This window comes from Garra rufa, chromosome 3 (assembly GCF_049309525.1).
Source record: "Garra rufa chromosome 3, GarRuf1.0, whole genome shotgun sequence".
In the NCBI taxonomy this organism is placed as follows: domain Eukaryota; kingdom Metazoa; phylum Chordata; class Actinopteri; order Cypriniformes; family Cyprinidae; genus Garra; species Garra rufa.
Window position 1 is genome coordinate 33,850,210 of NC_133363.1, and position 23,625 is coordinate 33,873,834.

General features: G+C 38.2%; 1 protein-coding gene across 2 annotated transcripts; it reads left to right on the top strand.

The window, feature by feature from the left end:
* Positions 1–928: 928 nt before the first annotated feature.
* Positions 929–23,585, top strand: gc2 (guanylyl cyclase 2). 2 transcript variants are annotated; one of them, XM_073835981.1, is made up of 20 exons: positions 929–1,105; positions 3,776–4,633; positions 5,952–6,256; positions 7,576–7,924; positions 8,017–8,101; positions 8,212–8,308; positions 8,386–8,511; positions 12,174–12,254; positions 12,406–12,582; positions 12,729–12,885; positions 12,960–13,109; positions 13,262–13,410; positions 16,118–16,281; positions 16,488–16,680; positions 17,184–17,358; positions 17,444–17,542; positions 18,183–18,277; positions 20,051–20,136; positions 20,212–20,300; positions 21,172–21,308. In XM_073835981.1, exons 2-19 carry the CDS (start codon positions 3,886–3,888, stop codon positions 20,297–20,299), a joined length of 3,324 nt encoding a protein of 1,107 aa, XP_073692082.1. In that variant the 5' UTR covers positions 929–1,105; positions 3,776–3,885; the 3' UTR covers position 20,300; positions 21,172–21,308. The 2 variants fall into 2 exon arrangements, with proteins under 2 accessions (XP_073692082.1, XP_073692081.1); XM_073835980.1 differs by lacking the exon at positions 20,212–20,300 and having other exon boundaries at positions 21,172–23,585.
* Positions 23,586–23,625: the final 40 nt, after the last annotated feature.

Genomic DNA, 23,625 nt, shown 5'->3' on the forward strand with positions numbered 1-23,625 from the left:
GTTTCTAGTAGTTTGTGTAAGTAAACAATGCGCGTAAACGCGGTTTGAATGACTGATGACGGAAGGTTTGGATGGCAGTGAGGGAATGTTGTGAGCAAGATCTGCACATGCACAAGCAGTCTTTCCATATTCATTACCGTTGACATGCGAGTGACACATTTCTATGTGCCCCTCCCTCAATGAAATATCCTCTAGAATCTAGAGTCTAGATAACCGCAGTGACGCCAGGTCAAGTCTCGAGGGCGAATTATGAGAATTATGGATGTGAAAATCTACCACGAGCTTTGACTGAACACACTTGGAAAGTTTTTCAGACAAGGCTTTACTACAACATTCTGATTGGTCGGGAATTAATTTTGTCTACTCACTGCATAAGAAAGCAATTATCTGGCAAGGGAAAGTATTTGTGTAGTATTGCAGGGAGGAAAACAAAAGGGTGGTGGGAACAGATGGAGCAGATTATGAAAGTAAACCGCAAAACTTTGTCACTTTTGTTAAAAAAAAAAACTTAGCTAGCTTTACCAGAATTAGGTGTCTGTGGAAAAAAAATATATAACAGACCACGGCACCAAATAATCTCACAGAGCTCCAGGCCAAAATTATAATATCCACCAGGATACGGTTGAGTAAACATACTCATTGGATTCCACTGCCCCCTATATATAGTAAGTGCTCTTGCAGTTCTTCTTCCTTTATCTTTTTTGTTTTTCAGAAGTATTATGTAAACTCTTTGTGAAATGATAACAGTATTATTTTTTTTAGCAACAATTACCAGCAACTGTCATATTTGGAAGACCATGCACAACACTACAATGTGTCTATCACACAGACTGAAAATTGGATTGATATAATCTTCAGGTCATTCATTGAGGTCAGCAGTGGCGTGGTGCACAGAAGATGAGAAGATTATAACTATAACTCAGTTCTGGATAGGCTGTGATCGAACTTGCTGCTCATATTTGGATTTATTTTATAACAGATTTGCAAGAAACAAGAAATAATTGATTTTTATACATGGTTACAATGTTTCATGGAGAGGATTTGTTCTGACGAAGACAAGTTATGGAAATGAGCAATCAGGTGTTACTTCAGCAGTTAAAAGTCGGTAAGTCGGATCCAGTGGTTAAGTAGTTAGTTAATTATAGTGTCATTAACTGGTAACTGCAGTTTTTAAAACTGACAACAATAACTTCAAAAGTTGTTGCAATTGTATATAATTATTATTGTTGATTACAGTACTGTCATGTTACCTTCAAAATAATTAAATTAGTTTACTTAAAGATACTTATTTCTATCTTTTAGCTGTGATGATCACAATAACGTTAAGCAGTAGCACATTTAAAGTCCCTTAAGTTTCATATTGTCATATTGATATCCAATACAGTAAAGGACATACAGTAATGATTGTTTTGCAGATTGATCTGTTTTTGGGTTAACAAGACAATAGTCTAAATGTCTTAAATGTTTTGTTTTGATAAAGTTAAAGTGGCTAGTCTAAGCATTATTGAATTATACTCTTAACAGGATTTCAGCAATCCTCTCACTCCCAGTCTTACACCATTAATAACCAGCACACATGTATAGATTAAATCCTTCTTGATTTCTGTATTGTTGCTGTTCTGAAAGCATTTTTACTGCATATCGTTCTAGATATCAGCTGATAATAATTTCAGCAAACAGATCTACAGTTGAAATCAAACGTTTACATACACCTTGCAGAATCTGCAAATTGTTAATTATTTTACAGAAATAAGAGGGATCATACAAAATGCACATTGTTTTTCATTTAGTACTGACCTGAATAAGATATTTCACATAAAAGATGTTGACATGTAGCCCACAAGAGAAAATAATAGTTGAATAGTTAATAGTTGAATTTATAAAAATGACCCTGTTCAAAAGTTTACATACACCTGAATTATCCACAGCTGTGTTTTTTTTTTTTTTTTTTTTTTTTTTTAGTGATTAGATAGTTGTTCATGAGTCCCTTGTTTGTCCTGAACAGTTAAATTGCCCGCTGTTCTTCAGAAAAGTCCTTCAGGTCCCATGTGTATTTGAACCCTTTCCAATAATGACTGTATGATTTTGTGATCCATCTTGTCACACTGAGGACAACTGAGGTAGTCTTACGGAAGGTTATGCAACTATTACAGAAGGTTCAAACGCTCACTGATGCTTCAGAAGGAAAAAATCGATACATTAAGAGCCTTTTTGAAAGTGAAGATCAGGATAAATTACACTAAATAACAAAAATATGATTTTTAGGCAAAATAGGAAAAATTTACACATTCTTATTCCGTTCAAATGTTTACACCCCTGGCTCTTAATGCTTCTAAAGCAGGGGTCCCCAAACTAAGGCCCGGGGGCCGAATGCGGCCCGCCCCCGCATTTGGACCGGCCCTCTGAACAATGCCAGAGACATATTTTGAAAATGTAATTTTAAATATGTTTTACTTATATCATGTCAGTATTTGATAATAAAGGTTGGCTTTCAAACAAAAATTTCCCTTAGTTATTAACATAGGTATAATTATTTGTTAAATTCACTAACAGAATGGTACATTCAACGTAATGTGTCATCGCGATTGAACAGGTGATGCGCGATCCAGCTAGAAAAATCAGAGCGATGACAAAATGACTCAATAGCATTTGAGGTGAAACTAGCACTGCTTGTGGGACAAGTGCAAAAGCAAAACTTCACTCATCTCCCAGTTACCCAAAGTTTTTCTCGGTTGGTTGTGCAACTTTTTCTTCCACACTTTTTTCTTCAACTCAACTTACTGTTAACATGCTTGGATGCAGCACTCTGTGAACAGCCGGCTTCTTTGGCAATCAATGTTTGTGTCTTCTGGACAACTGTCAGATCAGCAGTCTTCCCCATGATTGTGTAGCCTAGTGAACCAAACTGAGAGACCATTTTGACGGTTCAGGAAACCTTTGCAGTTGTTTTGAGTTGATTAGCTGATTGGCATGTCATTATATTATGTTGAGAATAAATGAAATAAATGAACTTTTCCATGAAATTCTAATTTACTGAGAAGCACCTGTATATCTTTTGAAAAGAAATGATAATTTGTCTGTCTGGTACATAAGAAATAATAAACTATTCTAGCATTAAAAAGTATAATAAATACAGGTAAAATCATAATAAAATAATAATAATAATAGTAGTCAGTCCGGCCCATGGAATTTTATTTTATAAACCGACCTGGCCCTCCATTAAAGAAAAGAAAATGATGTGGCCCACTCAGAAAAAAAGTTTGGGGACCCCTGTTCTAAAGCATCAGTGAGTGTTTGAACCTTCTTTAATAGTTGCATATGAGTCTCTCAGTTGTCCTCAGTGTGAAAAGATGGATCTCAAAATCATACAGTCATTGTTGGAAATGGTTCAAATACACAAAAATTCTGAAAACCCAAATAATCTGTGGGACCTGAAGGACTTCTCTGAAGAACAGTGGGCAGTTAAAAAAAAAAAAAAACACAGCTGTGGATCATTCAGGTAACAACACAGTATTAAGAATCAAGTGTATGTAAACTTTTGAACAGGGTAATTTTTATAAATTCAACTATTATTTTCTCTTGTGGACTAATATGTAAACTTATTTTATATGAAATATCTTACTCAGGTCAGTATTAAAAAATAACATGCATTTTGTATGATCCCTCTTATTTTGGTAAAATAATTAACATTTAGCAGATTCTGCAATGTGTATGTAAACTTTTGACTTCAACTGTATCAGTGCTATTGGTTTACACATGTTCATTTTTTTCTTAGTTTGCTGTGACTGGTGACCTGATTGACAGTAAAGTCATCTCTCATGTGACTTAGAAGATACTCCACTGTGTGCCAACCCACCAGCTGTGTGGCTGACCTGTTACCTTGCAATGCGACGGCCATCCAGTGCCTTTCACAGCTTACATCCAGGATGGACCACCAGAGAACTCCAGACCCTTCATCAAAGCACAAATTTCTCAAATGATCATACCTATTTGTGTCTCTGGCTACTGTTGTCTACAGTAAGCCTTTTGTGCCTTTTCCCTGCCACTTCTGCTGCCACCATAAGGGTTGGGGTGGTGGGGCCTTGGTCATGTGACCCCCTCTTTAATAAAGCCCAGCCCGCTGTGGCTGCACGGTTAGCTGTGGATCACATCAACAGGGATCCCTACCTCTCACAGGGCATCACATTTGATTATGTCATCCTGGAGGAGGACTGTAAGACGTCCCAGGCTTTCACCCGCTTTCTTGGTTTCTACACACGGGCTTCTGGGTTTATTGGTCCAGTGAACCCAGGCTACTGTGAGGCTGCCTCTCTGCTGGGAAAGAGTTGGAATAAAGCGGTGTTTTCCTGGTCTTGTATTGAACATGAGATGAATGATCCCCGTAGTCATCCTACATTTGCCCGCACCATGCCCCTACCCTCCATTGTGCTGCTACGCTTCATGCACCACTTTCGCTGGGCACATGTGGGCATCATTACATCAGCTGAGGATGTCTGGTTGGAGGCGGGTATAAAGCTGGCCAATGCCTTGCGGAGTCATGGAATGCCTGTTAGCATTGTGGCATCAGTTCGAAATGACCACACCAGTGTGCGGAAGACCCTGGCCAAAGTCAAGAAAGTGGCAGATCTCCGCTGTGAGTTTAAAAATCATATGATGTAGTCATAATTGATATGCTCTCATGTTATATTGTAAGATTTATTATTGCGACATATTAGTTCCATATTATTCCATAATTTACACTCCAAATGAGTTTACTACAGTACTTTGTTCTGATACTGATACTCAGCTTTTACACTGCTGTTGAAAAGTGTGTTGGTTAAAATATAGTATAAAATTAGTATTAAAAAATACCAGCAAAGGACCGGCATAAACCAGCATCCCGGCACCAAAACATACCTAACCAGCATATGCTGTTTTTTTCAGCAGGGTTTGTGGCTTAATATAACGTAAATTAGGTATCTTACCAAAATATGTAGTAGAAAACTCCTAAAATAATTACTTAAAGAATCCACATTGTTTTATACATATTTTGGACTATGTGGGGCGCCAGTATTTTTGATTACGTTGTGTGGCATTTGGTTGTAATTTTCAGTTGAAGGGCAACAAGAAAAGCAAGGTAAATCTTCACTGCTTTCCAAGCGATAAGATGAGAAGAAAAGAATAGGAAGATGCCTGTAGGTGGATAAAACTTCCTAAAGACCTGCGTCTTTGTTCTCTCCACTTTAGCCCTGATGCCTTTGAGGCTTGTAGTAGACCACAGCTACTGAAAAAGCTTACAAACAGCAGAGACAAGAAACGCTAGATGCAATCTTGGCAGGGTGTAAACTTGCCCACGCTTGTCATACTGCTGCAGCCACTGAAGGAGTTTCTCAACGTGGATTTCACTCGATATCCTGGGGCATTTAGACTCCTTGTGGGGAAAATCGATGGTACAGCATTTGGTTTAAGCCAATGCTTATATTAATCGCCACCTAGCTTTTTCAGTAGCTGTGGTCATCATATTAGTATTTTATTATCCGAGTTGTGTATTTCGAGTTAAAAATAGCATCAAGTAGCGCCAGGAACTCACAGAGTGCAACCATTTTATATAGAAATAATGGCGCCCCCCATAGTCCAAAATATGAATTAAATGATGTGGATTTTTAAATAACATAAATCTTTCATGGGTTTTCTACTACATATATTAAAGTAAGAGACATCATTTATGTTATATTAAGCCATACAAGTTTTATTTTCATTCTATTTATGTGATATAAATCATAAAAGTTTTTGTTTATTAAATATAAAGTGTCATCGCAGACAGTTGGATCCTACTGTATTAAATATAATCCATTAAAACAATATACAATAAGATATTGCAAATGATTGCTCATTTGTCACTGTGAGATTTCCTATTTCACCACTGTTCTTTCTACCTATCCTCTCATATTTTCAATACTTTTTCTTTGCAGTGGTCATCCTTGTTATGCACTCGGTGTTGATTGGTGGAGGAACCCAGAAGTTGCTGTTGGAGACGGCTTATGACATGCGGATGACAGACGGCTCGTTGGTGTTTTTATCTTATGATACTCTCTTTTACAGTCTGCCCTACCATCACATAACCCAGCCTGCCCTGCGCCATAACAGCAAGCTCTTACGAGCTTACGATGCTGTGCTCACCATCACTATTGAGTCTCCAAAGGAACAGTCTTTCTATCAAGCTTTTGAAAAGGCCCAGGAGCAAGGAGAACTTCCCAGGCACATTAAATCACAGCAGGTACTGCAATAGTGTACATTGGGTTTTAAATGTTTTTAGAACTATCTTTTTTTATTTATCTTGATGCCTTATGTTAAACTGTTTTAAATAACTTTTTTTCCCTGTATGAATCTACACTCCATGCTCCATAATGACAAAGCAAAAACTGAATTGTCACAACTTCATAAATGTATTGAAAATAAAAAAACTGAAATAAGAACATTTCATAAGTATTCATACACTTAACTCAGTACTTAGCTGAAGCACCTTTACAACCTCAAGTCTTTTTGGGTATGATGCACATCAACATTTGGCAATTATCTGCCATTCTTGACCTCACCTCTTTACCTCTCAAGCTCTGTCAGCTTGGATTGGGTCTGGCAGACATTTTCAGTTTTTTTCAGAAATGTTTGATTGGGTTCAAGCCCAGGCTCTGGCTGGACCACTCAAGGACATTCACAGAGTTGTCTATAAGCCACTCTTGCTGTGTGCTTATGGTCATTGTCCTGTTGGAAGGTGAATCTTCTGCTCAGTCTGAGGTTCTGAATGCTCTGGACTGTGTTTTCTCAATATTTTGATGCATTGAGCTTCTTCTCTACTCTGCCGAGTCCCTCAGTTTATGCCACTGAAAAACAGCCCCACAGCATGAGGCTACCAGCACACTTTACTTTTAAGATGGTACTCTGCAGGTGATGAGCAGTGCCTGGTTTCCTTCAAACATAATGCTTGGAAGTGAGGTCCATCAGACCAGAGAATCTTGTTTCTCACAGTCTGAGGGTCATTTAGGTGCTTTTTCGCAAATTCCAAGTTCATGTGTCTTCGCTGAGGAGAGGATTGAGTCTTGCCACATCACCATAAAGCCCAGATCTGTGGAGTGTTGCAGTGATGTTTGTCCTTCTGTAAGTTTTTCCCATCTGCATGTATGATCATGAAACTCAACTAGAGTGACCATCAGTCAAATTTGGCCAGGAGGCCAGCTCTAGGAAAAATTGTGGTTGTTACAGACTTCTTCCACTTCTTTCAAGCGATATGAATACCCCAGAGCGAAATTTCAACTGTCCCAGATAAGGGTATGAATACTTATGCAATGGAATCATTTAGGTTTTTAATTTTTAATCAACTTGCCAAGATGTTAAAAACCTGTTTTTTGCTTTGCTATTATGGTGTATATAGTGTATATTGATGTAGAAGGTGACTCAACTGGATAAAAGTAATTTAAAACAGTTTAACATAAGGCAACAACATAACAAAACATGAAATAAAATTAAGGGGTATGAATACTTTTGCAAGGCACTGTAAGCTAATTTGTAGCTAATGTGAAACTTTCACATCTCCTACAGGTTTCCCCACTGTTTGGCACCATCTATTCCTCCATCGTATTTATGGCTCAAGCAGTGCAAAATGTTAGGACTTCAGGTCAGTGGATGTCTGGGGGGAACATCGCCCAGAATGCCCGAAACCTGCTATTCAGAGGTTATAGCCTACAAGCAAATGCTTCTGACTATGGCACGCCGGACTATGTGGTGCTAGACACAGATGGCTTTTCTTCGGAGTTGCAACCTACATACCATATTGAGATGCAGATAGATATGGTGCGTTTTCTAGGACGGCAGATCCATTTCCCCCCAGCTGGGCCACCAAAAACTGATTCCAGCTGCTGGTTTACACATGGGATTATCTGCCGTGGAGGTGAGTTTGTGTGGACGTGATTTTTTAGTTTTCGCTTAAATTGACATGCATGCATTTTATGTCTTATGTAACAATCACCTTCTGCGTTACAGGTGTGAATCTTTTACACATGATTTTTATCTTCCTGTCTGGTTTTCTGTTCATCTTCTTCTTGATTGGCTGTTCTTACTGCATCAGGTATTCATCAAATTATAATCTATTTTTATTGTAACTTTTAATGTTGTTCAGAGTGGGTAGCTACTACAGAAAGTTTCTTTACAGTAAATATTTCTGAATGTTTTGTATAGGCGTAAAATTAATAAGATCCGAATGGTGCGGGGTCCGAACAAGATTTTACTGACTTTAAATGATGTCACATTCATCAACCCATCTCTGAGCAATAAGGTCAGTAACACAAGCACAGGTGCACACAAACAAACATTTACATACTCTATTTATTAATGCTTGTATCTTAAAAACAGAAGCTGAGCTTGGATGACAGCAAGGCCAGTGGCTCGAGACTGAGCATTTCAGAGCGAAGCCTCAAGTCTCCATTGTCTATTCAGTCGCCAGCCACCTACGAAAATTCCAATGTTGCCATTTATGAGGTAAAAAAAAAAAACACTCAGTAGGTTATGTAAAATATGACTAATTGAATTTAACAATTTATGTTATGAAAAATTTTATTCAAAAACATTCTTCAGAATAAACTACTGATTTAACATTCACAACCAAAAAAAATCCCTCAATGGTCCACTTAAACTATTTATGAAAATGAAGTTGCAAATATAACTCAGGATTAGAAATTTTCAAATGAATCCCACATTTGCATATCAATGCAATTTCAGCCCAACAACAGTGTAAACTACACTATCATTCAAAAGATCAAATCGTCATATTAGAATGATTTCTGAAGGATCACGTAACACTGAAGACTGGAGTATGACTGTTGAAAATTCAGCTTTGCCATCACAGGAAAAAATTACATTTTAAAATATATTCAAACAGAAACCAGTTAAATTGTAATAATATTTCCTGTATTTGTAACCTTTGGTGAGCATTTGAGATGTAGAAATCTTAATAGCAAAGTATTAAAAACATTTTTTTTTATTGTAGGGACCAAAGGGATGGTATTGAAGCCCGTTTCCGCCACTGAATAAAACATTTTTAAAACATTTATTGCGACTTTTATCTGACAATTTTGACTTTTTTCTCAGAAGTGCATGATACAAACTTGCAACTCTAACATTTTTCTTAGAATTGTGAAATATAAACTCTGAATTGCAAGGAATAATGTCAGAATTGCAAGATAAAAACTTGCAATTGAGACTTTTTTTCTCACATTTGCGAGTTATAAAGTCAGAATTGCGTGATATAAAATCTAAATTCTGACTTTTTTTTCCTCGGAATTGTGAAAAAATCACATTTGTGAGAAATAAAGTCAGAATTGTGAGATGAAAACTTGTAATTCTGACTTTTTTCTCAGAATTATGTGATATAAACTCACAATTCTGACTTTTTTCTCAGAATTACATGACAAACTCAATTGTAAGAAATAAAATCAGAATTTGCAAATAAAATAAAAACCTGCAATTCTGACTTTTTTTCTCAGAATTGCATAATATAACTCACAAATGCGAGTTATAAAGTGAGAATTGCGTGATATAACTCAAAATTCTGACTTTTTTTCTTTAGAATTGCGAGACAAAATCACAATTGCGAAAAAATAAACTGAGTTAAAGAGTCACAATTAACTTTTTTAATTTTTTTATTCAGTGGCAGAAACAGGCCTCCATAGGATGGTGTCATGTAAAAGTATATTATGACTATAAAACTAGATTATTGTCAGGGGTGCATGCAGGATAAGACGAGACGATAGACAATATTTACAAAGTACAAATATATTTAATATAAATCTCCGAGTGGAACAAGGCTGGAACAAGGCAGGAACATTCACACACATCTATATCACAAAAGGACCGACAGGGAACTGAAATCAAAGACAGACTTTTAAAGACAGACTAATCAATAAACACAGGTGACACAGATGACTAATAATTACAAGGACAGGTGCAGGGAATCACAATGACGAAGGGCTAAACCAAATGACAGATCAACGGGGGGAAGACAAATGGGCAAAACCAATGACAAGACAGACAGAGCTGTGACATTACGCCCCCCTCCGGAAAGGCGCGTCCTCGCGCCGTGGAAAAAACGAAAAAACGAGAGGGGCGGAAAACCAGGAAACCAGAGTCAATGAGGGAGGGGGCTCCGGCGGAGGACGCAACCCCCGGAGGAGGACCAGAACAAAAGTCCAGGTAACAAAAAAGACAGTCCAAGGGGGCGACGACGGTGGGAGGAGCCAGGGAGGAAACAGGAGGGACCTGAAGCAGGAGAGCAGGACCCAGATCGCAGCCAGGATGACGGCCCACGGAGGAGCCGACGGAGGGAGGAGCCATGGTGGAGGAAGGACCGCCGACTCCGTGGGGCCGACCGACAGAGGCAGAGCAGCTGGCAGAGGAACCCGAAGCGGAGATGGAGAGCCGAAGATCCAGGGCGACACCGCGGATCCGGAGGGCCAAGGCGGAACAGGAGGCTCTGGCGGCCGAGGCGGAGGCGGAGATCCAGAGGTCCGCGGCGGAGCCGGAGCGACAGAGGACGAAGGCGACGCTGACGGGAAGGAGGAGCCTGACAGAGCCGGAGGGACAGAGGGACGAGGCGAAGCCAGAGGAGTGGAGTCCCGAGGCGGCGGATGGTCGACGACTGACCAAGGCGGAGCCGGAGGGACGATGGAGCCCGGTGGAGCTGGTGGGCCGACGGGCGACGGTGGAGAGGAGGGCGTCGAGAGCCGTGGTGGAGCCGCAGGGTCGGAGGGCCGAGGTGGAGATCTGGACTCGTAGGCTGGAGGCAGAGCTGAGGAATCCTCCAGCCATGCCACCGATGTAAGCTGGCATCCCTGCGGCGAGCCCACTGCAGAGATGGTGGGCTGAGGGTGAGCAAGGGGACTGACTGATGACCTGGGAGACTTTGGGCGGCTGGGCGGAACCAGCGGGGATTCAGGACGGCTGGGCGGAACCAGCGGGGACTCAGGACGGCTGGGCGGAACCAGCGGGGACCAGGCAGATTCAGACAGACGAGGGCGGGTGGGAGGGAAGTCTATGCAGGTCAGTGGCTCAGAGAAAAAGTCTATTAAGTCATATGATATTGTATCCTCGACTTCGGAAAAGAAGTCGATCAGGTCCCCAGAGTGTTCCATCTCACCCCCAGCGGAGTTGCAGTGGGCAGGGCTCTCCATTTCCCTCACTTGCTCCACGTCGCAATCCACTGTCACAGATGTAGAATCCGGCTCACGCACCTGGTCAGCCGGAGAGGGCTCTGGCTCTGTCGCTCGCGGCTCTAGTCCCTCATCCGCGGTGCGCTCGGGTTCCCGCTCTGCATGTCGGGGCGATGATTGGCTGCTCTCTGGGTCGTGAGTGGGGCTGACGTCCTCCTCGACGAAGCCGACAGTCCAGGAAGATCCACTGGACGCCAGCACCCACTCGATGTATCCGGCAAGGCTCTCTCGAGGACCCTCCCCGGACAGCTGCGTCTTGATGTTTTCATGTAATCCATTGCGGAAGAACGTGCACAAGCAGCTGTCCGGGTAATGAGTAGATGGCACGAGGAACAGAAAGTCTCTGATGTGGTCCTCGAGAGAGCGGTTCCCCTGCTTCAGGAGGATGATGAAAACAGCAGGGTCATCCATGAGGAAAAAAAATAAAACACTGATACAAAAAAAACGGAAAATAAACGCAGGGAGAGGTGCCGGGTAAACTGTACTTGGTCGGTCCTTATGTCAGGGGTGCATGCAGGATAAGACGAGACGATAGACAATATTTACAAAGTACAAATATATTTAATATAAATCTCCGAGTGGAACAAGGCTGGAACAAGGCAGGAACATTCACACACATCTATATCACAAAAGGACCGACAGGGAACTGAAATCAAAGACAGACTTTTAAAGACAGACTAATCAATAAACACAGGTGACACAGATGACTAATAATTACAAGGACAGGTGCAGGGAATCACAATGACGAAGGGCTAAACCAAATGACAGATCAACGGGGGGAAGACAAATGGGCAAAACCAATGACAAGACAGACAGAGCTGTGACAATTATAGAGTGCAAGAAACCTTAACTAACAAGTAAACTTCATACAAAAATTATGTTATATCAGTTGTTTATCTAAAATATTCATTTACCTAAATGTTTCTCATTTTACAGGGAGATTGGGCATGGCTCAAAAGGCTTCCATATGGAAATTTCCGGAACATCACACCTCATACCAGTGATGTGTTTGAGCTGGTTCGTTTTGTCACTTATTTTTACATAGAAAAAAATTGAAGTGTACTGCTCATTCTGTTTGTAGGACATTCTGTTTGTATGTTCTTTGTTGTTGTTGATTATTATTTCATTTATCATACAATTAGTCATACAATTTCTCTTGATATTCCAGATGAAAGATATGAGGCATGAAAACGTTAACCCCTTCCTCGGCTTCTTCCACGACTGTGGAGTGTTTGCCATAGTAACAGAGTACTGTTCGCGAGGCAGCTTGGAAGATCTGTTGCTCAATGATGACGTCAAACTGGACTGGATGTTCAAGTCCTCTCTCATTTTAGACCTCATCAAGGTGCTATTATTAGGAATGTGATTGGTTGAATTTAAAGTTCAATTTAAGAGCATTAAAATATAGTAAGTAATTGGTCTTATTGTCACATAAATGCATTTGCAGTTACATCACATGTAAGCTTATCTGTGTTTCTGACTGGCATGCAGGGTATGAAATACCTTCACCACAGGAACGTCTGTCATGGAAGGCTGAAATCCAGGAACTGTGTGGTTGATGGGCGTTTTGTGCTCAAGATCACAGACTATGGCTACAACGAGGTGTTGGAAGCTCAAAGATTTCCTTATGATGAACCTCCAGCTGAAAGTAAGATTTATTGTGAGACCTTTCTTGTTGTTTATCTCCTTCAAAGGATGTTAAAGTATTTGTAACCCCCATAGCCCTTCTGTGGACCGCACCTGAGATACTGAGAGGGCCGTACCCTGGTCTGCATGGCAGTCACCCTGGTGATGTGTACAGTTTCTCAATCATCATGCAAGAGGTGGTCATGCGAGGACCTCCCTTCTGCATGCTGGAGAACTCTTGTGAAGGTTGTTTCAAAAATGTTTTTTTTTCTGAACTTTTCTTTGGCTCCTGATCTATACTGTAGTTGTTATACTGTCTATATTGGTAGATTGTTGTGTTGACATGTTATTGCAGTAATTTTACCATGTCTAAATTTGAATACATCTGGATCATATAGAAATTGTCCAGAAGGTCCGGAGGCCTCCTCCAATGTGTCGCCCCATTGTGTCCCCGGATCACGCTCCCATGGAGTGTATTCAGCTTATGAAGCAGTGCTGGAATGAACAGCCAGAGAAGAGACCCACATTTGAGGAAATCTTTGACCAGGTGAACATCGGCAACACTGCTAAACCGGATTACTGTGGTTGCCAGAAATTCAGTCTAAAAATCCTGAGATATTTTTTCTAGTATTATGGGCCATTCATGTAATTAAGTGAAATAATATATGGATGTACTGTCAAGCCCGAAATTATTCATACCCCTGGCAAATTCTGATTTAAAGTTACTTTTAGTCAACCAGCAAGTTTTTTTTGACCAGGAATGACACAGTCTTCTCCCGAAAGATAATAAGATGATGTACAAAAGGCATCATTGTGGAAAAAAATATTTCTCAGCTTTTATTTACATTTAAACAAAAAGTGGCATGTCCAAATTATTCATACCCTTTGCAAACTGTCACAGTCTATGGGAAAATCCAAAGTTCTATACCATTCCAAATAGTCCAAGCTGTTCTAAAGCATCCTAATTACCCTGATTCATTGGGAACAGCTGTTTTAATCAACTCAACAGGTGAAAAACAGAAGCTCTCAGCTGTTGTTTTGTGGACAGTTATGGCTAAGACAAAGGAGCTCACTGAGGACCTGCGGCTGCGCATTGTGGCTGCTCACAAGTCAGGAAAGGGTTATAAGACCATATCTAAATGTTTTGAAGTTCCAGTGGCTACAGTGCAAAGTATTATTAAAAAATACAAAACGTTCCGCACTGTGAAAAATCTCAGAGGACGTGGTTGGAAGCCAAAAGTGACACCTGTGCTGGCCAGGAGGATAGTGAGAGAGGTAAAAAAGAATCCAAGGATCACCACCAAGGCCATCCTGATGAATCTGGGCTCTGCTGGTGGCAACATCTCAAGGCAGACAGTCCAACGGACACTGCACACCGCTGGGTTCTACGGACGCAGACCAAGGAGGACACCACTTCTCCAGATAAGGCACACAAAAGCCCGCTTGGCCTTTGCAAATGCTCATCTGGACAAAGAAGAAGACTTCTGGTCTTCTGTTTTATGGTCAGATGAAACTAAAATTTAATTGTTTGACCACAATGATGTAGCCTTCATTTGGCATAAAAAAGGAGAAGCCTTCAACCCTAAGAACACCATCCCCACTGTCAAACATGGTGGTGGGAATTTAATGTTTTGTGGGTGTTTTTCAGCTGGTGGACCAGGGAACCTAATCACAGTAAACGGCACCATGAAAAAGGAGCAATACATCAAAATTCTCAACAACAACATCAGGCAGTCTGCAGAGAAACTTGGCCTTGGGCACCAGTGGACATTTGAGCACGACAACGACCCAAAACACAAAAGTGGTGAAGAAATGGTTAGCTGTGGCCCAGCCAGAGTCCTGACTTAAATCCAATTGCTGTAATAGCCAGTAAAGGCTTTTCTATTGATTATTGAGAAGGGTATGAATAATTTTGGACACGCCACTTTTTGTTCAAATGTAAATAAAAGAATAGTAATAATTTTTTTTCACAATGATGCCTCTTGTACATCGTCTTATTATCTTCTGGGAGACGTCTATGTCATTTCTAATAAAAAAAAAAAAAATGCTGGTTGAATAAAAGTAACTTTAATTCAGAATTTGCCAAGGGTATGAATCATTTCAGGCTCGACTGTACTTAAAGATATTTAATTTTAATTCGTTCTTCTTTCAGACGAATAGTGTTGGAGTTATATTAAAAAATGTCCTGGCTCTTCCAAGCATTACAGTGGCAGTGAATGGCTGTTGAGGTTTTGAAGTCCAATAAACTGCATCCATCCATCATAAAAAGTGCTCCACATTGATGCATTTATGTGAAAAAGATATCCATATTTAAAACTTTATAAACCATACCTTCTGCTAACTGTCATACATGCACCACAAGAGAGTGGTGTTCCAGCGGATGACGCGGGACATAGGCATAGCATAATCTCTGGTGAGAAGCTTTGTTTCAAGCAAAGGAAAACCAGTCCCTCGTGGCTTATATCGAAATCCTCTGACATCTTTCTTTACAAATCCTCATTTTGTACTTCTAAATCATGATTGCTCTGGGGTTTTGTTCATCACTTCTCACCAGAGCTTATGGTACGCCTACGTCCTACGTCATTATCGCCACTCTCTCATGAACGTGCATACGACAGTAAGCAGAAACTAGAGATTATGGTTTATAAAATTTTAAATATGGATATTTTTCTTACACAAACACATTGATTTACTTCAGAAGGCCATTATTAACCCCCCGGAGCTGTGTGAAGTACTTTCTATGATGGATGGATGCACTTTACTGGACTTTAAAATCTAAATCACCATTCACTGCCATTATAAATCTTGGAAGAGCCACAACATTTGTCTATATTCGTCTTGTAGAATGGATTGAGGGTTAGTAAATCATGGGGTGATTTTCATTTTTGGGTGAACTATCCCTTTAAACTCCTAAAATTTGCTTTTTTCCATAAAATGTACTGATAACCAGTGTAATAATAATAATAAGAAAAATAGCCCCACGATTAATCAGACTTCGTGTTCAGAAAACATGGTCAATACTACATCAGGAAAACAAACATAATGCTAAAATAATGCAATAATTAACTAAATAAACATTTAAAAAAATTACATTATGAATGAACATCACTGATAAAAAAAATGAGAAGAAACAAAAAGTAAAGGTCTGTGAATAATCAAGCAAGGGAGACAAATTGCATGAAATCAGTCTGATTTTAAAGATTCCATTCTTATATTCTCTGCCATTCTCTGTCTCCTTCTTATTCTCTATACAGTTCAAGAATGTTAATAAGGGGAAAAAGACCAACATCATAGACTCCATGTTGCGAATGCTTGAGCAATATTCCTCCAACCTGGAGGAGTTGATCAGGGAAAGGACAGAGGAGTTGGAAATAGAGAAACAAAAGACTGAGAAACTCCTCACACAGATGTTGCCCCCGTAAGTGACAGATACACAGTCATAGAAATGACTTTATCACCACACAATGCACTGATGTGAAATTCAGAGTAATAAACAGGGAACCACTTTCATTCACTCATATAAGTAAATGTTTAAAAGTTAAATCAAGCTATCCGAAATATGAAAACTTGAAAATGATATGTACATTTTTAAACTGTCTTTTTGTTTTTGTTCATCCTCTTTAGGTCAGTGGCAGAGGCTCTGAAGCTGGGAACTACAGTTGAACCAGAGTATTTTGACAGTGTCAGTCTTTATTTCAGTGATATTGTTGGCTTCACCACAATCTCAGCCAACAGTGAGCCCATAGAGGTGGTCGACCTCCTCAATGACCTTTACACAACATTTGATGCTGTAATCGGCAGTCATGACGTCTATAAGGTAACGCTACAAAAATGATGGTAACATAACATTTATTAAAAAACTTTCTTTTATTGTTTGTAATTGTTGTAAAAGCAAACGTGAGTTTTATACATCATCTGAAAGCTTTCCATTGGTGTATGGTTTGTTAAGGTAGGACAATATTTGGCTGAGATACAACTATTTAAAAATCTGAGGGAAAAACAAAAATCTAAATATTGAGAAAGTTGCCTTTAAAGTTGTCCAAATGAAATTTAGTTTTGCTATATCTACAGTAGGAAATTTACAAAATATCTTTATGGAACATGATCTTTACTTAATATTCTAATGATTAATGGCATTAAAGAAAAAAGGCTATTTTTGGCCCATACAATGTATTGTTGGCTATTGCTACAAATATAACTGTGCTACTTAAGTCTTTTTTTCGTGGTCCAGGGTCACAAATGTGTTTGTTTCACAATTTAATTGTAAGTATCATAATCTTTCCGTTACTAAAAAATGTCTTTTGTCTTCATTGTCTACAGGTGGAGACCATAGGAGATGCTTACATGGTGGCATCAGGTGTCCCCATGCCCAATGGGAACCGACACACAGCTGAGATTGCAAACATGTCCCTGGACATCCTGAGTGCTGTTGGCACTTTCAAAATGAGACATATGCCTGATGTACCAGTCCGTATCCGAATAGGACTTCACACAGGTCAGGCTGATCCATCCCATTTGGTTTAAGAATAAATGTAAAAAACGGAAGAACTTTTTTTACATTATGTATGCTTTCTTATTAGGTCCCTGTGTGGCTGGTGTGGTGGGTTTGACCATGCCACGGTACTGCCTGTTTGGGGACACGGTCACTACTGCTTCCAGGATGGAGTCTACAGGATTGCGTAAGAATTTGACACTTAGTTTCACATTGTATGTTTTACAGCGACAAAAAATGATTAACATCTGTAATCAATGAAATTCAGTGACTGTCATTAATTGTACAATTGTACGTAATATGGACGCAGCAGGCGCAGTAATATCACGCAGCACAACGTGACCAACTGCATGCACAGGGAGGGTTCCTCGTTGGAAGTTACCTAGCTGGGAACTAATTTTAGGCGCTGCGTGATATTACTGCGCCTGCTGTGTCCATATTACGGCAGCAAACTTCCTTGACTATTACACTGGAATGGGAGTATAGTTCCTAATCTTACCAGCCTAATAAATCGCATCTTTACATTTTCCGTTGGTCTTAGTACACGATATAACTACTGAAGAGTCAAGTTTTGAATAGGACAAATATCGAAACTCATTGGTTATTTTTGAATGCGATGCAATTGGTCTAATAGGATTCAATGATCTATGCTAAGCTATGCTAAAAGTGATATTGCCAGAACAGGAGAACGGCTGAATGGATTTCAAAACGGTAAAACTCAACTTATTAACTTGGGGGGAGTTGGAGAATGAGCCTATTTCCAAAAAAAGTGGAGTGTTCAATCTGCTAATATTTAAAAGTGAGACACTGAAAATTTGTGTTTACAGCATACAGAATCCATGTCCATTCCAGTATGGTGAAGATCCTGATGGACCTGAAATTGGGATACAAAGTAGAGCTGAGAGCCAGAACAGAACTTAAGGTGAGTTCATCTGAGATCATCTGTAGGAAAAAGCAAAGATTTCATATGATTTATCTCACAACTTCTTGTTTATACACTACTTTTCATAATGTTATGGTCAGTTAGTTAAAGGGATACTCCACCCCAAAATGAAACGATCTAAAATGGCGCTAGGGTGACGCGGAGAAACTTCAATTTTAAGCATGGGAGTACTTAAAATGGGAGACTTAAGTTTGGTCTCATTTTAAAGAAGAGCCTTGGCAGATTATTGTTAAAGTTAAAAATGTTGTAAAAGGTTTAAGTTTATGAAAATAATTTATGCACAATTTTTTATAGAATATATATATATATGTTATAAAACATCTTGAACTCAAAATTTGATAGAAAATCAAAGCTGTACATCTAAACAAGTTGTGTTCTAAATTTGAGGTTGATACACTATATTGCCAAAAGAATTGGGACACCCCATTCTAATGAACAGGTTTGGGTACAAGTAGGTACAAAGCCTAATATTTAAGCATATAATAATATTTTAGGGGACTGTGTTCTAATTTGATAGCAACAGCTTTGACAGGACCCTTTTCTATTTTAACTAGGGCTGGGACACGATTAATCACGATTAATCGCATCCAAAATAAAAGTTTATGTTAACATACTAAATGTGTGTTTACTGTGTATATTTATTATGTATATATAAATACACACACATACATGTAAAGCCTTTAAAAAATACTTATATGTGTGGATAGTTATATTTGTATTTAATTTAGATTATATATAGAATTATAAATATTTTATTTATTTTAATTTAATTTTTATTTTCAGTTTTCTTTAATATACATGTTTGTGTGTGTATTTATACATACATTATATATACACACAGTACACACACATACAGTATGCAATCATAAACTTTTATTTTGGATGCGATTAATCGCGATTAATCGTTTCCCAGCCCTAATTTTAACATGACAATGCCTCTGTGTATAAGGCAAGGTTCAAAAAGAAATGATTGATTCAGTTAGTGTGGAAGAACTTGACTGGTTTGCAGAAAGCAAAGTTCTAATCCCAGCTGAACATCTCTGGAGTGACTTTAAATGCCGACTTTGAGCCAAAAACTCATCACCAATGTTACAATGACTTGTAACTATGGGTATTTTTGACACTTCCAAAATGGTTGCAACACAGATGGAAATACAATTTATAAATACATGAATTTCCATCTTTGTTGCCACAGTTTTGGAAGTGTCCTTTTCTGTTCTAAAGAAGGGGGTGTCCTTTTATACTTAAATACTTTTGTCCATAGTGTATGTACAAGTCATTGGTGTTTGGTGGTGGTTTTTGGGTTTTGGCTCAAGGTCTGCATTTAAAGTCACACCAGAGGAGTTCAACTGAGATTAGGACTTCTTCCACAGTGACTGAATCAATCATTTCTTTTTGAACCTCGCCTTATACACAAAGGCACTGTCATGTTAGAATTGAAAAGGGTCCTGTCAAAACTGTTGCTGTAAAATTAGAAGCACACAATTCCCTAGAATATTATTATATGCTTAAACATTAAGATTTGTACTTTGTTTGGGTGTAGTACCAAACTTTTCCCATTAGATTCCAGCAAAGTTCCACTGGAATACGCAGTGGTGAGATTCGTGATTCCACACTCTAACATCCATACCAATATATCCACAAAATTATAGCTGCATAATTTATCCAATTGACTCTATAATAGACTTTAATATGCATAAGCAGAAAACAGGAATAAAGCGAGTATTTCCTCTCATCCTCTCAACTTCACAGGGCAAAGGAATAGAAGAAACCTACTGGCTGATAGGGAGAGATGGCTTCACTAAACCACTCCCCGTGCCGCCCGTACTCAAGTCAGGGTAAGGGGAGGCCTTTCGGTGGCCTGTGTCCTGCAGTGTGTGTCTTGTGTTTATCTTCTCCAATGTATTTTTCAGGCAAATGGCTCATGGCTTGCAGATGGAGGAGATAGCCGCATACAAGAAGCGGAAAGCAGAAGCACAGCTTGCAAAGAAGAAAAACTGAGGTAATGTTATGCATGGAGAATGTATAACATTACTCAATGTGGCACAGAGAGTTGGGGGAGGTGGGGAGGACGACAGGACGGGGCTAAAGAGTCAGTGTGGGAAGCTGTTGCCAATTTTTTCCCATTTTGGTTGGCTTTCATTCTCCAACCATAAACAAGACTCAGTTCTTCTACTTTCAAGTAATGTTTCGCAGATGATACCACATTATCCTACTGTTTTATCTTTCTAGGAATTTTATTTATTTATGTTCATTACTGCAATTGTATGTTTATACTTTTATACATTCAGGCTTTTACTGGTAAATTTACTTTAATGTAATAGTCTTTTTACCAAAGTAAACTTTTAAACAAAGTGTGTGTGCGCGTGATTTGGTGATGTCATAATTTATGGTAACTTTGTACAACCTCGTAGATATTTTTGGTCTTGAAGATGTGTGACTTGCCTAAGATAGTGGTTATAAAAGCTCTCTCCTTTCAGATTGGATGGCACTCCTCAGATATGGATAGCCGGCTTTACAAAATGGACCGTTGGCTATGTTTGGCATGCTGTTATGTTTCTGTTTGTGTGTTCTGTCATGCTCTGAATGTCTTGTTTGCTCTCAGTGTTTCATGTATCATGTCTTAACATAGACCAAAACAAACTATATATACATTCACAAGTTTTGCTTTCCCAAGTGACATAATGTAAACGTATTTTAAACCAATGGAAATTATGTTTAACAGTTAAATGAAAGTGATATCAATGTATTCCTAAAAAAATACTTTCTCCATTTCTTAGTTTTTTAAATTTTTGGAAAAATATGTCATGTCATTTGTTGATATCCTAGATAAACTAAGGCTGATGTTTCTTCTTTGTTTTTCTGTCTTACAGACATGAATCAAAAGATTTTAAGGTGATGCTTAAGAAGGCAGTGAGGAAGATCTCCACTGTGCGTCAGGTGGCTCAGCTCCCCCTATCTGATGAGGGCAATGTCATGATCCACCCTCACTGATGACCTTCAACCTTTGCCTTTTTGATCCTACACCTGCACGCAGAATCAACTTGGAGAAACAGAGAACAAGCTAAAAGAATACCTTGTTATTGCTTGTTCTTAGCCTGTGTTTCTTTTAAGATCACCTGAATGGGCAAGCTTGTGTGTGCAGTTTACTAAACAGGAACATCTCATTGTTATGGTAGAAATTCAGACTTTTTAATATATCAAACCATATTGAAACTGCATGGCAGTTCAGCTTCTCAAAAGCTTCTCATTTGCAGCCTTGGTGGTCCGGGCTTACTCATCATGCTCATCATAGACATGTACAGCTGTCTGAGAAGCCGCATATCTCTATTCTTGACATAAATGAACCAAAGTCTCACAAGGAGCTAAATTTACCCTGTGGGAATCCATTACTCAACAAATACGATGCATTCACACCATTCACTTGCAGATTATCCATCTTGGTAAACATAGCATTGTAACATAAATATAGTATTATATTTATTTACTACTAGAACTAGAGTGTCCACGCTATAGTGCAACCAGTATTAATATGGAGTTTTAATATGGTGCATATGGTTGTATGATGATAGAGTTTTACCATGAGATTTTAGTTGATTTTTTTTCTTTTTCTGGAAAAACTGTTTTTCTCGTAGATGATCACTTAGCATAATCCATATTAGAATTACCATGAAGACCCAGGTTACAAAGAATATCAAAATTAGAGCTGTCAAATCGATTAATCGCATCTAGACTGTATATATACATAAACATAAATATATATGACATATATTTCCTAAATCTGTACATGTATGTGTGTGTATATGTATGTATATATATATATATATATATATATATATGTATACATATAAATACACGCAGTATACACATTATGTAAATACAAACTTTTATTTTGCGATTAATCTATTTGAAAGCAATAATCAAAATATGTATTGAAATGCATATTTGCAATGCATGAATGCATTGTGGTGGTTGTAGAAGCAGAATTAGTTTAAGTAAAGACATTAAACTATGATGTGTGTATATATACTACAGTTCAAAAGTTTGAGGTTGGAAAGATTTTTAATGTTTTTGAAAGAAGTTTCTTCCTTACTAAGGCTGCATTTTTTGTCAGAAATACAATAAAATAATATTAGATGTTAAATGTTGTTACAATTAAAAGTAACAGTTTTCTATTCTAATACAGTTGAGGTCAAAAGTTTACATACACCTTGAAGAATCTGCTAAATGTTAATTAGTTTACCAAAATAAGAGGGATCATACAAAATGCATGTTATTTTTTATTTAGTACTGATCTGAATAAGATATTTTACATAAAAGATGTTTACTTATAGTATAGTATAGTCATTTATCAAAATTACCCTGTTTAAAAGTTTACATACACTTGATTCTTAAAACTGTGTTGTTACCTGAATGATCCAGTGTTTTTTTTTTTTTTTTTTGTGATAGCTGAACAGTTAAACTGCATGCTGTTCTCCTTCAGGTCCCACAAATTCTTTGTTTTTTGTTTTTTTCGGGGGGTTTTGTATTCAGACTCTTTCCAACAATGACTGTATGGTTTTGAGATCCATCTTTTCACACTGAGGACAACTGAGGGACTCATATGCAACTATTAAAAGGTTCAAATGCTTCAAAATAAGAAAAATATATACATCTTTATTCTGTTTAAAAGTTTACACCCCTGGTTCTTAATGCATTGTTTTCCCTCTGAATCATCAGTAAATGTTTCAACCTTCTGTAATAGTTGCATATGGATCTAAAAATCATACAGTCATTGTTGGAAAGGGTTCAAATACACAAAGTGCTGTAAAACCAAATAATTTTTTGGACCTGAACGATATTTCTGAAGAACAGCGGGCAGTTTAACTGTTTAGGACAAAGAATGGACTTGTGAACAACTATCACTTAAAAAAAAAAGAAAAAAGGTAACAACACAGTATTAAGAATCAAGTGTATGAAAACTTTTGAACAGGGTAATTTTTATAAATTCAACTATTATACTCTTTTGTGGACTATGTAAATGTCTTTTATGTGAAATATCTTAATCAAGTCAGTATTAAATTAAAAATAACTTAAATTCTTTGGAAAAATAGAAATCAACAGTGTAAAAGTCTTTACTGTAATTTTTGATCAATTTAATGTATAGGCCTACTTACAAAATAAATCTTGCTGACAACAAACTTTTAAATGGTACTGTATATATTTGTAGTCAAATAGTAATTCATGTTAAAAGACTGATTTCTTAAAATTCCATATGTACTGAAAAAATAAAAATAAAATTTGCAAATACCATGTGTCGTTTGTTTACAATGACAAGCTACATTGTT